The sequence below is a fragment of the Echeneis naucrates genome, chromosome 19, assembly GCF_900963305.1.
Source record: "Echeneis naucrates chromosome 19, fEcheNa1.1, whole genome shotgun sequence".
Taxonomy (NCBI): domain Eukaryota; kingdom Metazoa; phylum Chordata; class Actinopteri; order Carangiformes; family Echeneidae; genus Echeneis; species Echeneis naucrates.
This window is the reverse complement of record NC_042529.1, coordinates 787,358-803,566: the sequence shown is the minus strand read 5'-3', so window position 1 is coordinate 803,566 and position 16,209 is coordinate 787,358. Positions and strand designations below refer to the sequence as shown.

The window sequence follows — 16,209 nt, the reverse complement described above, 5'->3', positions numbered from 1 at the left end:
ACAGAGCATTAAAAAGTCACGGTCACTTTTAGAGCTCGAGGAATCTTTGGCCATTAAAATGTGAAGTAAAGCGGCTTCATGTAGCTGCTACAGTGGAAACATTTATTTTATAGTGATGCTGTGAAGTCAGCGTTCCAACATAAAGAGCAGGAAGGATAAAAAGTTCAGCTTCACCTCTGACGAGTCTGGAGTCATCGGGGCCCACACAGCTGATCAGGATTTGGAAAAGTTTGGTGGATTGGAGAATGGAGGTTTCTGGAACAGCTGCAGAAGGAAAGAGATCAGCTTTGGTACCTCTCCAGAAACAATTCACTTCCTTCACACGTGCAGAACTATTTACATCTAAATGGCCCGTTTTATTTTCAGCGCTGACGTTTGGTTTGTGCCTTTTTCTTGTAGAAGCTGCAGAATCATCTGGGCCCAAAAAAGGCCTTATATTTATTATTATTATTAGAAATAATCACCTACAACTCATGACCTCATGGCCAAAAGTTTATCTGGAGAGTCTCCACCCTATGAGGTAACAGCTGAAGGATGGAAGTCAGGACACAGAGGACCATACGAGAAGAGACGGAGACACCTAGTGGACAGAAAACTCAGACAATGTCTCTGTTTAAAGGTTCTGACTCCTCCTCTTTCACAGAGACACCAAATGATGAACATAGTCCCAAGAATTTTCCCTGGTGTTTGAAATGAAAACTTCAGAGTGCAGATATTTTAGGAAACCGCTGGAGCTTTCCCTGAATGAATAAGGCTTCTAACATCATCCACGTAAAACCCAATAAGACAACAGCTTCTCATCGCTGTGGAATTTTTAGCTGGTTTGGGAAACAAGATAATAAATAACAGTTAATACAGAAGAAGTTGCTCTTTAAAACATCAGACTTTAATTCCTCGTGTGTCGTTTCCTGGAGCTTCACTCAGTCTGACTCTCAGGTTCATCAAGTCCGTCTCAGTCAACCAAACCAGAAAACCACTTTTCCTTTTCTACCTCCAACTCTCAGCAAAGATGACACCCCAACCTTTCAAATGCATTTCAAATTTCTTTTAATAAATAGATGACGTGGTCTGAGAATCAGAAGCACTAAAAAGGGTCAAAACAGGTCGTCATTTGTTTTCTTATCAACTCTTTAGAAACAACAATGCAGGCACTTTACCCAGCTTATGTTTAACAGGGAACAGCAGGGGGGCATGCAGTCCTGCACGAGTATAAAAGTTACTAAACAACATGTATATTTCTATATACATATTCAGAGACATATAATGTGAAGCTTCTTGAAACCTTCTCCTCTGTGAATAATAAAAACTAAAGAGGATCAGAACAGAAAAATACCCACAACCTGCAGCGTTCAACATTTACAGATCAACAAAATCAACAACGTAAGTTCACTTTGACGTCTCCTCACATCTCTGAAGTTAACACAGAAGAACAGAAACATCAGGTGGAGTTAAAAACAAAATCAACAGCAACATGAACATGAACAGGAGTCCAGGCCAAGAAGAAGAAAAACTCAATCGGCTCATCTATTCAGGTGCTGAGCTCAGATTGGAGGTCACATCATTTACAACAGTCATCTGTTGCATACTGATGATCCAGTAAGTTTTATTTTTTCAGCCTTTTCTTTAAAAAGGAATGCTTTCTTTTATCTTTCTGGAACCTGTAAACTGTAAAGAGGCACCGATCGGGCTGAAGACTGACAGAGATACTGTGAATGGAAGAACAAAGACTGACAGCAGGCCATGTCCTCCCTGTAATACAAAACAATAATTATCACAATGAACAAAGCTTCAGTCGGGAAGATTCTGCTGTTCATCTCTCTAACTGTCTGCAGGTTGGAAGCTTTTTCAGTGAAGCTTCCCTGAAGCTTGGGAACACGGTGGAGCTAATGGGGAACTGTTTGGAAATGAGCTTAATTGTTGGATCAACACAGAAGTTCCACTGACTGAACCTATCTGAGACTGCACTCTTCTTAAAAACAACACCAGGAACAAAAAGGTTGTTCCTTCTTGGTCTGTAGTAATCTAACACTTTATAGATTTGGTGGTGTCACATGACCACAGTTAAAAACTAAGACAAGAGGACGTTCTCTCCTGGATATCAGAGGAAAGGGAAAGTCGGACTTGAACAGGTATCTGAGAAGCTGGATTAGTCTCTCAGCAACCAAACTGCCATCATCGCAGCTGTGACAGCTCCCTTCAAACATCTCCAGACGTCACTGCACCATATCTATGGTTTTTTTGTTTCCTGGCAGCAACATCTTGTAAATAATAAACAGGAAGACAAAAGAAGAGAAACAAACAGGAGAAGAAGACTCTGGTCCCAGTTTTGTAGGAGGATCATTTGGACAGTCAGGTAGTTTTTCTGTACGTGTCCGTCATCACATCAGGGTCATGGCCACATCAGAATTCTCCGTGCCGGTTCAGCTCCTCCTCGCCTTCGCCGCCAACGAGCCCCAGCTGGGCCATTTTGCTGCGGCGTTTCCACAGCGACTCATCCCCCACCGCCACCATCACTTTGAGGTCTGCACCGTCTCCTGCAGCGACAGGCGGGAGCGCGCCGTAGGGAGGGGCATCATCACGGACTGGACGCCGCTCAGCCTCCACGGAAGCAGGCCCAGGAAGTTGTCCTGGTGGTGCGTGTCCAGTGTGAGGCTGAGCGCCCGCTGGGGGGGCACCGGAGGGGGGTGGCGGGAAGAGTAGGTTCTCATCGAGGGGGTAGTAGAAGATGGAGGAGGATGTTGGGGAGGAAGAGTGGAGGTCACCACGCTCCTGGAGAGAGAAAGGGCAGGGGGGTACAGTTAGAGGCAGCAGAGAGCGATGGCTGTGACTGATGGATGGATGGACGGATGGACGGATGGACGGGTGAAGTGAGATGGAGGAAAGGATCACCTTGTTCACCAGAAATCGCTGAATCAAAGATTCTCCTCAGTTATATTTGATATTTTGTCATTTTTTTTCTTTTGTCTAAGTTTGTAAATGTAGACTCTCTCTGGACCTGGACTCTGGTCTGAAGAGCATTAGACCTTCATTTTATCTAATGAGATGATCAAAGTCAGTGTGAAAACATCTCCATCAACAAAACATTGGATAATAAATGTCTCATCAGACAGCAGACTGTTGAAAATCAGCCGTTGTTTTCTGGTGATCAAGAAAAGATTGAATTTATATGTTTGGTTCTGATATAAAAAGGTAAAAACATGCATATCGGGACTAAGGGGTTCAAACTAAAAGCCAGCAGCTGGATCACAGCGAGGAAAGCAGCACCAGGATGTTCTCCACAACATGGATGACCGACCTTTTATCTAAAAGCTGCTCAGTTCCACACTGACCTCGACTCAATCTTCCTCGAGCGTGTGACAGCTTGTCTGTTGTTACTTCAGTCATTTTTATAAAATAACAAGACAGGAGTTTGTGTCCTCACTGTTCAGATCCCCTATTTTAATAATTCAGTCTAGAAATAGAGAAATATTCTTCGTGTCCTACTGAAATTTATCTTGTTGGCTTGTAGCAGCGCTGATGGAGCAAACATCAGGCTGCAAACAGCTGCGATAAACAATTCAGAGTTCAGATCACAAACTGAAGTCATTAAAAGTCCTATTTTCACTCCCAGCAGTTTAACTTTCAAGAAAAAAAAAATGATTCGCTCTGAAAGCTGCAGTTAATGGATGAGATCTGAGTTGGACTGTCCACCTGGATGAAGCACGGCTCATGCAGTTACAAGCGACACATACGAACGAGTGATGCTGCGGTTGCCAAGGAGCAGGACAGGGTCAAGTGGCGGTTGCTAAGGAAGCGGGGGCTTGGTGACTGGACGATGAGCAGCAGCGGGAAGGAACAGGAAGTAGGCAGCAGGGCTCATTTGGGGGGGGTTAGTACGCCACTGTCAGACCTCACTCTCTGAAAAGCATCCACACACACACAGGAAAAACAGAAACACCACAGACAGTTAGCAGAAAAAAAAGGTTTGTGATGAGTTTGGTTTGCGACGTCCTGCTGCGAGTCAGGAGCTCTGTAAATGTTAACTGTGAATAATGACAACATGAAATGAACACATCAACCAAGACAGGAAGTGAAAAAGGGAAAACAGATCGTTAAGAGAAAGAAAATGAAAGTATAGTCAGATGGATGGGCGGCCCACAAATCTACGAGAAATTACAAATGAAGAAAAAGTCAGTAAACCGTCGTGACGATCAACAAATCAGCTAACATGAGCGATGATGGAGGACGACAAGCAGTCAGGCATGAAATGTTCAGGAAGCACATCAATCTGGAAGACCTGGACCTGATACAGACCTGATGAAGACCTGGACCTGGTACAGACCTGGTACAGACCTGGACCTGACACAGACCTGGACCTGATAAAGACCTGATAAAGACCTGGACCTGGTACAGACCTGATAAAGACCTGATGAAGACCTGGACCTGACACAGACCTGGACCTGATACAGACCTGATGAAGACCTGGACCTGGTACAGACCTGGTACAGACCTGGACCTGACACAGACCTGGACCTGATAAAGACCTGATAAAGACCTGGACCTGGTACAGACCTGATAAAGACCTGATGAAGACCTGGACTGATAAAGACCTGATAAAGACCTGATGAAGACCTGGACCTGACACAGACCTGGACCTGATAAAGACCTGATAAAGACCTGGACCTGGTACAGACCTGATAAAGACCTGATGAAGACCTGATGAAGACCTGGACCTGACACAGACCTGGACCTGATAAAGACCTGATAAAGACCTGATGAAGACCTGGACTGATAAAGACCTGATAAAGACCTGATGAAGACCTGGACCTGGTACAGACCTGATGAAGACCTGGACTGATAAAGACCTGGTACAGACCTGGACCTGATACAGACCTGGACCTGATAAAGACCTGATAAAGACCTGGACCTGGTACAGACCTGATAAAGACCTGATGAAGACCTGGACTGATAAAGACCTGATAAAGACCTGATGAAGAGCTGGACCTGGTACAGACCTGATGAAGACCTGGACTGATAAAGACCTGGTACAGACCTGGACCTGATAAAGACCTGATAAAGACCTGGACCTGGTACAGACCTGATAAAGACCTGGACCTGGTACAGACCTGATAAAGACCTGATGAAGACCTGGACTGATAAAGACCTGATAAAGACCTGATGAAGACCTGGACCTGGTACAGACCTGATGAAGACCTGGACTGATAAAGACCTGGTACAGACCTGGACCTGATAAAGACCTGATAAAGACCTGGACCTGGTACAGACCTGATAAAGACCTGGACTGATAAAGACCTGATGAAGACCTGGACTGATAAAGACCTGATGAAGACCTGGACTGATAAAGACCTGATAAAGACCTGATGAAGACCTGGACCTGACACAGACCTGGACCTGATAAAGACCTGATAAAGACCTGGACCTGGTACAGACCTGATAAAGACCTGATGAAGACCTGGACTGATAAAGACCTGATACAGACCTGATGAAGACCTGGACTGATAAAGACCTGGTACAGACCTGGACCTGATACAGACCTGGACCTGATACAGACCTGGACCTGATAAAGACCTGATAAAGACCTGGACCTGGTACAGACCTGATAAAGACCTGGACCTGACACAGACCTGGACCTGATAAAGACCTGATGAAGACCTGGACTGATAAAGACCTGACACAGACCTGGACCTGATACAGACCTGATGAAGACCTGGACTGATAAAGACCTGGCACAGACCTGGACCTGACACAGACCTGGTCTGATACAGACCTGGACCTGATACAGACCTGGACCTGATAAAGACCTGATAAAGACCTGGACCTGGTACAGACCTGATAAAGACCTGGACCTGACACAGACCTGGACCTGATAAAGACCTGATGAAGACCTGGACTGATAAAGACCTGGCACAGACCTGGACTGATAAAGACCTGGTACAGACCTGGACCTGACACAGACCTGGTCTGATACAGACCTGGACCTGATACAGACCTGATGAAGACCTGGACTGATAAAGACCTGGCACAGACCTGGACCTGACACAGACCTGGTACAGACCTGGACCTGACACAGACCTGGTACAGACCTGGACCTGACACAGACCTGATGAAGACCTGGACTGATAAAGACCTGACACAGACCTGGACCTGACACAGACCTGGACCTGACACAGACCTGGACCTGGTCTGATACAGACCTGGACCTTATACAGACCTGATGAAGACCTGGTCTGATACAGACCTGGACCTGACACAGACCTGGTACAGACCTGGACCTGACACAGACCTGGTCTGATAGGGAAACTGGGGAAAATGTCCGTTCCTGTGACCTGACTCATTAGCTCAGTAACGTTTGTGATGCAGATGGAAACTGCAGTTCGGCCCACTTCCTCACAGTTAAAGGGTCACAGCAACACTACAACAACACAGGGCTCTGTTGGATCCTGTAGCATGAGGGGCAAATGCTTGGCGAGGGGAAGCCGGTGGTGGTAATGGTGGTGGTGGGGTGAATAGGGAGTTTTGAGAAAGGGGGGGGGGGGGGTCACATACGTGCTGCATTCACCACTGCAGAATGGCGTATACCTCTGTATACAAGGGCTGGACAGCCTTCTGGCCTGACGGATCTGAAAACAGTTTACAGCACAGCTCAGTTACAGTGACTGGAAGAGCTTCTTCCCAAAACACCAAACATCTGCACTTTAAGCTAATGGGATTTATTTTTTGACTTTTTGCATATTGAGCTTATCATTCTTCAACCCAAACTGTTAGAGCAGACTGGTTGTGTTTACAAGTCGGTGGTTTCGTTTGTATTAGTTCACCATTTTTCCTTCGGGCAGATGTTTCTGTGGTTTTGGAAACAAACTCTTCAAACAGAGAAAAAGACTGAGGGAGAGTCAGCGGAGAAAGAGAGGGACAACTGTGTGTGTGTACAAAGAATCAAAACACTTCAGTGCATCATCAGTGGGGTGTGAAAATCCAGAAAACCTCTGACTCTGTAAAATGTGTGAATGTTGTCATAAAATAGGAAATATGACGGTTGTTTAAGCTTCATGTTTGCTGGCTGATCCTCGTCGGCCACAAGATGGAAGCACTTCACCAGATTACCAAGAAAAAAAAAAAAGTCCCTTTTACGCTGAGCAACAATAAAGAGGATGCCACAAAGCTGTTTGTCTTCTGTGATATTATCTGTGCAGTGACTTTATGTGTGACTTTTATGTGCTGCTGATAAAGTTTTAAAATAAGAAAAAGTACATTTTTTAAAGTTTCCATTCACTTTCAGTCCCACTTTAATTCATCTGTCTTATCTTTTGCTGATAATTAGTTCCAAAGGTTTTAAAGCAGCTCTTTGACATCATGTGATCAGGATACCTACCGTGTTAGCGGAGCGTCCGGGGCCTCGCTGAGCCACGATGGCTCCAGAGATGGCCTTAATCCAGCTGTGCATGTCCTCCGGACTGTCGGCCTGCCAAACGGGGACACCACAGAGACACGTGATTTTGTTTCTGTCGAGTTGCACATTTGAACTAAAACGGTAAAGAGGACAATGGTCTGTAAATATTAATTAAAATTGTGCTACCTGTATGTAGAAGGTTCTGGAGCTGGTGACCATCTCGAACAGGTTGTCCCTCATCATCAGCTCACTGCAGGACAGAAGACAGAAGACATTTCTTAATCACATGACGAGCAGCAACAGGTCACCCTGCTGGAGGGAAGTTAACTGACCTCTGTTTGCACTCCTGAACTTTGTGGATCTCCTTCAGTGAGATGACCCTCAGCGCCTCCCTCTCCTGTTTGTTCGGGGGGAAAACATGTTTCTATTAACCACAGATGACATGTTTCGTCCTCTCACCATGCAGGATTTGGTTTCTCTGGGTGTTTATCCTAAAGCGGCACCGTATCTTCATTGAGATGACACAATTTTTGGTTCTTAAAACTACAAATACGTCTTCTTTAGGATGCCAACACAAAATAAAATACTGGACAAGTTAAAATAGGGCCCTTTAATATAAAATATGGGCGCAGTAATAGTCTGTAATCATATCAAACATTAATCACAGTTTCGTTGGGTTTTCCTTCTTGTCACACACTCCCTCACTACAGTATCTACAGCAAACACGAGTGAAATCAGATTTTAAGCTGCTTAAACTGCAAAACAGTCCAGTTCAGATGAAGTCGATTTCTATCGATCACAGGAACTTCCCCTCAAACCAAAATTGAAACTGGCACGAGATTCAGTTCAATTCCAAATTTAATGGGGTGTGAAAGATTTAAATGGCTGACAAATCAAAGAACGACATCACCACCACAGCCATAAAAGCTCACAGCTCACAATTATGTGCAGAACCAGAAACATGATAACGATGATGGTGCACTTTCGCAGCCTGTCCTGCTGACTGGCTCTGCGTTGGCTTCCCTCTGATAGTTACTGACTCATCAGGGAAGGTCATTTACAATTAAAGGCTATTTAAAGACTTTTCATATGCGCTGTCTTTTCCCCCTCTCTTGCCAGATTCTTCTTCAGAGTATCTGCAGTTTACGCTCACGTGTTGATAAACTGAAGCTACACAACACGTTTGACCAACATTCATGTGTCATTTGTGATCAAACCTGGAGTGAGTGCAGCTTAGACGTCATTAAATTTGTTCCTTTGTCATCGTCATGCTGCAAAAATGAGTCTGTTAATCGTTAGAGTGGAAAATGTGCAGGCAGGAACAAAAACACACACACACACACACACACACACACTAATGCAGGGCATGTCAATACATGAGCAGACACAATGCTTCAGTTTGGGCTCCCTAATGTGTCCACACGTGGATCAAATGAGGAGGTATTCAGGGAGCATGCTGCTGCATGCACGGAGGGATCAAAACACACACTGTCGAGCTTTGGCCCTCTTCCTGTTAGTTTGGACCTTTTTAGGTTTAGAGTGAATTCGTTTTATGTTGGGGGTTCTCATTCTGCTCACTACAGTTCCTCACCAGGTCAGATTTGTAGTAGCTGAGAGCATTTTCATCCAGCATGAAGTATCTTCTCTTCCAGTTCCTCATCTGTGGAGGAGAAGATCAGATCTTAGTTAAATCATCGGGAAGCGTCCACACGGAGGGGAAGGAGAATCTGTCGATGCTAATGTGTCTAAAAAACAGCATAACCAGGAGATTAATGAAAATGTGTGTACTCACCACAGCTCCTTGTTTCACACAGTATCCGGCCTTGATGAAGGTCTGGTCCGGCGCTCCTCTGGACAGGAAGTAAGGCAGCTGATTCTGACACCGCTTCAAACCTCCACGGTCTGTGCCATTTTGCCCCTCCCCCTGCTCCTAAAACATACAGTTTTATTTTTATTGTTTTCCGATAAGATCGTCAGATTCATAAATAAAACTTTAAATTCGTTCTTCTTCTTCTTCATTAAAACATAATGCCCACTTTACCCACAATGCAATGCAGGTGATGATCATCTGAGGTTTGGTAAGATGTTTTCTTTCTAAACTACTTTAAGTGATTCAGTCCTCAGATTCAGACCAGCCGCCGCTTGTCCGTGCTGATGCATGCTGGGTCACGTGCCTGCGGCTGCATACCTACGCAGACAGGCCTGAACCCGCTGCTGTTAACACACCACACGTGGCTGAGCGTGTGCATGTGTGTGTGTGTGTGTGTGTGTGTGTGTGTGTGTGTGTGTGTGTGTTACCTGTGTAGCGGTGATGATAGGGACTCCTCCTATGATCTCAGTCTTGTAGGAGACCTGTTTCATGGCTCCCAGTCCTTCCTGGGAAGACTCTGGGTGGATGGCGTTGGCCTCGCCGGGCTTTGGAACCTGAGAGTACAGCGAGACGTGGACCTCAGTCCGGTCTTTAAGAGTTCAAGGTGTACAGTAATCCCTTCAAAGATTTATTTTTCTTCTTTGGTCTCCGAAACTTTTTTCCGACCGGTTGAATCTGTTGACTTTAATAATCCTATAAAATATCACCTCCCTTTCATGAGAAACACGTCGCAGCTACACGTGCTGTAATTTAGTTTGACTCACTTCCACATACACAATCCTGCTGCCAAAAATAGCCTATTCACCAACTGTGGATTCATCCACGGCAGAAATTGTCCCCCATTACTGCTCTATTTCCTCCTGTCGAGTGACGTCTGTTGAAAAACAAGAAGCCATCTCTTTAAGGAAATTATCAAATAAAACTAGATATTTCAATGAAAACTCTACAGCACCAAAGTTTCTCTCTCTGGAAGCTTAAGCGCTGATTACAGGTTAAAATAAGACTTCTATAATAAGATTCCTGATGCTGCAGCTGCAGGTGAATATGAAACACGACTTCTCTTTTTCTTCACTCTGTTAAGCCTGAACTCAATCTCTGTGGCCTGATGGGTAATTTTCCATCTGCTGCAGCCCGAGGCAGCCGACAACAACAGAAACAGGGTCACCTATTGATCCGTGTGTGTGTGTGTGAGGCTCACTGTGATCTTGGTGGCGTTGTTAAGGACACTGATCCACTCCACCAAGTCCTGCTGGTCGTTGGCTTGCAGATAAAACTTCCTCATTCCTGCATTGATGACTTGAAAGTGACAGAGAGATAAAAATAGATGTTGAAACATTAAATTGAAAGACACGCCGGAAGAACAGAAACACACTGAACTTCATGCAAATCACAATCTAAAAATATCAGTTTGTTTCTGAATTCTCAGAGACAGAGGATGTGGGTGTTTGTGTGTATGTTAACATCCCATCCAGACACATATAAACACACACACAAACGCACACGGGTCAGGTCAAGGTTATTTTACTGTTTCCTCCAATTGAGTGACAAAAAGCTACTGTTGGCCACCAGAGGAAGAAAACAAGTAGCAAGGCACAAAAGAGAGGAAATAAACCTAACAGGACAAGGAAAGAGGGAGGGAGGAATAAAAGCACAAGGAAGGGTGGAAGGAAGGAAATGAGGAAAGAGTGGGTATAAAGGAGACCAGAGAGGGAAAATGAAAGCTGCCACAGAGAGCATGGACTTCTGAAAATATATATATATATAAATAAATAAATAAATAAATAAATAAATATATAAGAACTACAGCTGTGACTGTTGAATCATGCTGAAGGAACATTTCAGTCACAAAACCATCAATTAGGTCCAACTGATGAGACCTGGACAGCACAGGATCAGACCCAGTTCATCCCAGCACTCCCTGGGTGGGGCTGAGGTCGGGACTGGGGGGGGCACAGATATGTTGAAACAGGAAAAGACAACTGGAAGCTCAGAGGAGACTGAAGGTGAACTCACCAAAACAAAACTCTGCCTTCGGTCTGAGCTTGGTGGCATCGCTGACCTGAAAACAAGCGGTTTTGAAAAAGGGAAGATTACAGGAAATAATCAGAAATACTGAGAAGATGAAAAACACTCAGACAGTATGCTAACCACACCCAAAGTACTGTACGACAGCAACTCAGCCCACAAGCCGCTGCGTTCATCTTTTCTAAAAACAGCCAACAGCTGCTTTGTTTTGTGTGTGACGACTCACCTTGGAGATGTAGGTGAGTTTAAGGGATCCCACCTTATCTGCACCTTTAGGCAGATTCTGAACAAAGAAAACGTCAGTTATTGAATCAAATCTGAAATGTTTCTATATAAAACATGTATGATGCGTTGTAAATGTTTAATGCAAGAAACTGATCCAACAAAACAGATCTCAGAGTCTCAGGGATGTTTTATTCCCCGATGGAGAAAAATCTGCAGAGGAAATGGAAATACTTTCTCAGCACGATCTCCTCGTCATTAAAAGATAAGATTAACACATCTGGAAATATTAGTTATCAGCCCCTCCTCGCTGTGTGGAGCTGCAGGAATTCCCCGACTTCTGAAATATAAACAAACCTTTTCAGTTTCTGTTCTGGTTCCTGTTTGCCCTCCTGGTTTGACACGGAGGGTCTGTCAAACCAGCGTTTGACAAAAGTTCACAACTTCCTGTGGCATCTGGCAGTGATGCAGAAACCAGCACTCTCTCAAGAGAAACTATGGAGGCTGTTAGGTAACATAGAAAACGGCGAACTGTAAACAAAGATGGACGTAACCACTGTCACGTCAGAGACGCCTGATTCTGCCCCTCACTGACTGCTCATGATTCTTCCAGCACAGGTTCCACTGACTGAGTTTGTCTTTTCTTTAATAACTCATTGTAATCAGTTTTCTGAGATAAGAGCTCAGGAATAAACGTCTCGACTCCTGAGTGTCAGATAAATAAAGAATTAAACACAACTATGTGTGGAAGGAAGGAAGGAAATCAGTCTATTCATGTGTCTGATGCTATCGACTGCACACAAGAAACAACATCAGACTCAAACTGAAGTAGCTTGACTTACTCCAAACACAGACACACACAGACACACACACAGACACACACACACACACACACAGACACACACACACACACACACACACACACACACACACACACACACACACACACACACACACACCTGTGGGTTGTCCATGTACCACAGCAGGTTGCCCTGCTGGGTGTCCAGGATGAAGTATCGGCGCAGGAATCTGCCGCTGCTCTCATTCTCCTCGATGTCCAGGAAGCCGCAGATGCGATTCTGTCGGTCCACGTACGGCATCGCAACCCCGAGCAGCTCGGCCCGCCGTGGGGCATCACAGGACGCCGCCGGGGGGGCAGACAGGTGTCAGACCGGACGGAGAAACACAACCTGTGCCCAGAAAGGCCCAGCAGGAAAACACATCAATGTGGAACAGTGGAACAGTTTTAACTGTGTGTGCGTTTGTTTTACTCTGTTTGTGGGTCTGAAAATAGAAACCCAGTCGGACCCCACAACTCAGGGGATGAGTGAGGGGTCCCCACAAAGACAGGTACAGGGGTGTGTGTGTGTGTGTGTGTGTGTGTGTGTGTGTGTGTGTGACAAAGATAGACCAGGTTTAGTGTGCGTTTGAAGTTGCAAGATTAACAGAGCAGGTGCTGGAGGACCACAACACAGACACACAAAGACTCTGATTGTGTTTCTGCTGCTGTGATTTAAGATGAACGAGTGTGTGTGTGTTGACAAGGCTAGTTGTGTACACACAGTGTGTGTCTTTGCTCAGAAAACGTCCCTCCTCCTCCCTTATATTGAAGTCTATGGGAAAACATCCCTCCTCCTCCCTTATATTGAAGTCTATGGGAAAACATACCTCCTCCTCCCTTATATTGAAGTCTATGGGACACGTCCCTCCTCCTCCCTTATATTGAAGTCTATGGGAAAACATCCATCCTCCTCCCTTATATTGAAGTCTATGGGACACGTCCCTCCTCCTCCCTTATATTGAAGTCTATGGGAAAACATCCCTCCTCCTCCCTTATATTGAAGTCTATGGGAAAACATACCTCCTCCTCCCTTATATTGAAGTCTATGGGACACGTCCCTCCTCCTCCCTTATATTGAAGTCTATGGGAAAACGTCCCTCCTCCTCCCTTATATTGAAGTCTATGGGAAAACGTCCCTCCTCCTCCCTTATATTGAAGTCTATGGGAAACGTCCCTCCTCCTCCCTTATATTGAAGTCTATGGGAAAACGTCCCTCCTCCTCCCTTATATTGAAGTCTATGGGAAAACGTCCCTCCTCCTCCCTTATATTGAAGTCTATGGGACACGTCCCTCCTCCTCCCTTATATTGAAGTCTATGGGAAAACATCCATCCTCCTCCCTTATATTGAAGTCTATGGGAAAACGTCCATCCTCCTCCCTGATGAGTTCATGGTCTCAGTTTCTAGTTTACAGTCTTCAATACAACATGATGTTCATTTTTTAAATCTCAGAGGAAATCAACCATAGAACCAAGATGGCCGACAGCAAATATCAAGCTTGGAAGCAGCAGCTGAGAAAACAATGATGTCACATGCCTCCAATGAGCCAATCAGAGCCAATCAGAGCACTGATTGGCTCTGATTGGCAATGATTGATAGTTAATGGGCAGTTTTCCTGCACCACCTGAAAACAATCAGCAGCTCTGCTCATTAACATGAGGCTAAAAAAGGGAAAAGATGGAGAACAATGGAGAACGGCGGCCGCCATCTTTTAAAACACTATTGTTCTGACTTCTGCATCTGTTTCCCTCATCAGCACCTTCACGCCCTGTGACGTCATAGATCTGTCCCTGCCTGATGACCTCACTCTGCCTGTCAGTGGAGCCTCAGGTGATGTTTGAGGGCCATACCTGTGTGGTTTGCCCAGATAGACCTGCCGAGCTTCACTACACAACTCAACAATGACAACTGTGAGGCTCTGATGAGTGATCGATCCGCGGATCTACTTCTGATCTGAAACGTTTCAGAGCGAACATCCACACACACATTCACCTCACGGCGGGAAAGGAAAGCTGTCAGCTGATGAACAGAACTGAGAAACCAGACTGCTGTTCGGCTGTTCGGCCTTCAGCGGACCGTCGGATTTCCTCTGCGCCTCCATTATCCGTCTCCTCCGGTCCGGTCCGCCCCCCCCGGGAGGATTCGGGCTCTGCGGCCGGGCGGCGGCTCTCTGGGCCGGAGAGAAGCGGATTGAAGGGGTTACTTACTCAGTTCGGCTCAGTCCGGGTCCGGAGAGACGGCCGTCCGGCACCGCCGTCAAGTTCACAGTCTCACAGGCGCGCCGCTTCCGGTACGGCGTTTAAAAATAAAAGCGGCAGTTGTCGAGTGGGCGTGACTTCCACGTGGATTTCAAAATAAAACATCAGGCCCTTCGAAGGATGACGATATAATCTGGAGTTAAAGATAATTAGATGTTATTGCTCTCATTCATGTTCACATCATTTAGCATTACATTAAACTAATTCCATAAACTGATTTCAGCATAATAACACATTTTTCTGTTGCATCGACCACAAAAACTATAACAACTTAAAAAATGCATGTTTTAGGACAAAAAAGAATGAAATTGGTGTCAAATGTAGCAATCAGAGAACCTATTAAACTTGAGTAGAAAAACAGCAAAAATAACATTATTTCACTAAATTCATGAGCCAGATAATCTGGGAGGTGATTTTTAAATCATGTGGTCAGACATTGTCCTTTAAAACCTTTTCTCACCTTTTATCTCTGCCTGAAACTGAAAGGCATCTTAATGAATTACTGTATGATAATCTACCTGTCCTGGATGGACCCCCCCCCATCCCCTGACTGACTCTGGGCCCCCAGGACTGGAACACATTATCCACAAGAAGTAGTTCTGGCCATTTTGGTCTTTTACTTTGAAAGAAGAAATCTGTCCTCACTGTGTTATTTCTGACAACTTGACGTTACAATTTTTCGGCCAATAAACTGACGACGTTTTTTCCCCCTTACAATCACTGCAAAGGATCATGGTAAATGTAGTCCCACTAAAAGGATGCCAGAGTGAGTCCCTACATGTCAGAGGTCAAACTACAGAATCTTTGTTTTTGCTTCAAGACGCAAATGCCACTCAGAGACAGGGAGAGTTTGTGATGGTGCAGGCATGAGGAAACAACACACGTGCACACAAACACACGCACATATACCACAAATATACACAGAGAGCAAGAGAATAGGAAACAACAACAACTGTGATGCAAAATTAGGGGACTTCCCGTTAACTGTACCTGGCCTCAAATGTGTGTGTCTGTGTGTGTGCGTTGTTTCCACATGCCTCCATTAATGGAAAGTTGATGTGGTTAAAAGAAATGAAAACACTGACACACATTCAGCAGCTTCTGATCAGTTTCTTTCTTCCGTTCTGATCAGTTGTTTCTCACATTGTGACCAAACAGCAGAGGGAACATTTTATTCATCTGGGAAGTTCGGAGAGTCTTGTGAGTATGAAAATACCTTCACAACAATAAATGGTGCTGTTAGATCTGTGACTTTAATACTAATCTATGAAAGAGACAAACTGAAAATGGAAGTGTTGATTTTATGAAATACAACATTGGACAGCTTGAAAAGTATTTTTTTGTGTCCATGAAATGATTACAGTGTGGTTCTTTGGAAGACTGACAGGAAGGGAAAGGTGAGAGGAGAGAAGATGAAAATAAAATAATCAGAACAGACATCGGATGATATGTAAAGGTGAGGGAAGGAAATACAGGAAGGGATCAGGGAGGGAGAGTAAGACAAAAAGAAATAGATTTTGGCTAAATATCGACATCTAGTGGACAAAAAGAAAAGTTACAGCAGAACAAAAAGAAAACTAAACGCAGCTCAGTTTCATGAATCTTCT

The 16,209-nt window shown here is 44.8% G+C and overlaps 1 protein-coding gene across 2 annotated transcripts; it reads right to left on the bottom strand.

Annotated features, from left to right (window-relative positions):
• Positions 1-1,030: 1,030 nt before the first annotated feature.
• plekha1b (pleckstrin homology domain containing, family A (phosphoinositide binding specific) member 1b) lies at positions 1,031-14,635 on the bottom strand. 2 transcript variants are annotated; one of them, XM_029527769.1, is made up of 13 exons: positions 14,552-14,635; positions 12,464-12,694; positions 11,509-11,565; positions 11,271-11,316; positions 10,456-10,553; positions 9,686-9,811; positions 9,180-9,317; positions 8,979-9,047; positions 7,720-7,784; positions 7,574-7,637; positions 7,370-7,459; positions 6,547-6,620; positions 1,031-2,769 (listed from the first exon to the last, which is right to left on the bottom strand). In XM_029527769.1, exons 2-13 carry the CDS (start codon positions 12,602-12,604, stop codon positions 2,511-2,513), a joined length of 1,227 nt encoding a protein of 408 aa, XP_029383629.1. In that variant the 5' UTR covers positions 12,605-12,694; positions 14,552-14,635; the 3' UTR covers positions 1,031-2,510. The 2 variants fall into 2 exon arrangements, with proteins under 2 accessions (XP_029383629.1, XP_029383628.1); XM_029527768.1 differs by lacking the exon at positions 6,547-6,620.
• Between the last annotated feature and the right edge of the window lie 1,574 nt (positions 14,636-16,209).

What these genes read in the sequence shown, in the direction of transcription:
- plekha1b (XM_029527768.1), bottom strand. Translation starts at nt 12,604, where the DNA reads ATGCCGTACGTGGACCGACAGAATCGCATCTGCGGCTTCCTGGACATC. An exon ending in GAAGGCAGAGTTTTGTTTTG is followed by an intron (nt 10,554 to 11,270) that starts GTGAGTTCACCT and finishes GTCACTTTCAAG; the next exon opens with TCATCAATGCAGGAATGAGG. An exon ending in CCAGAACCTTCTACATACAG is followed by an intron (nt 7,460 to 7,573) that starts GTAGCACAATTT and finishes CCCGTTTGGCAG; the next exon opens with GCCGACAGTCCGGAGGACAT.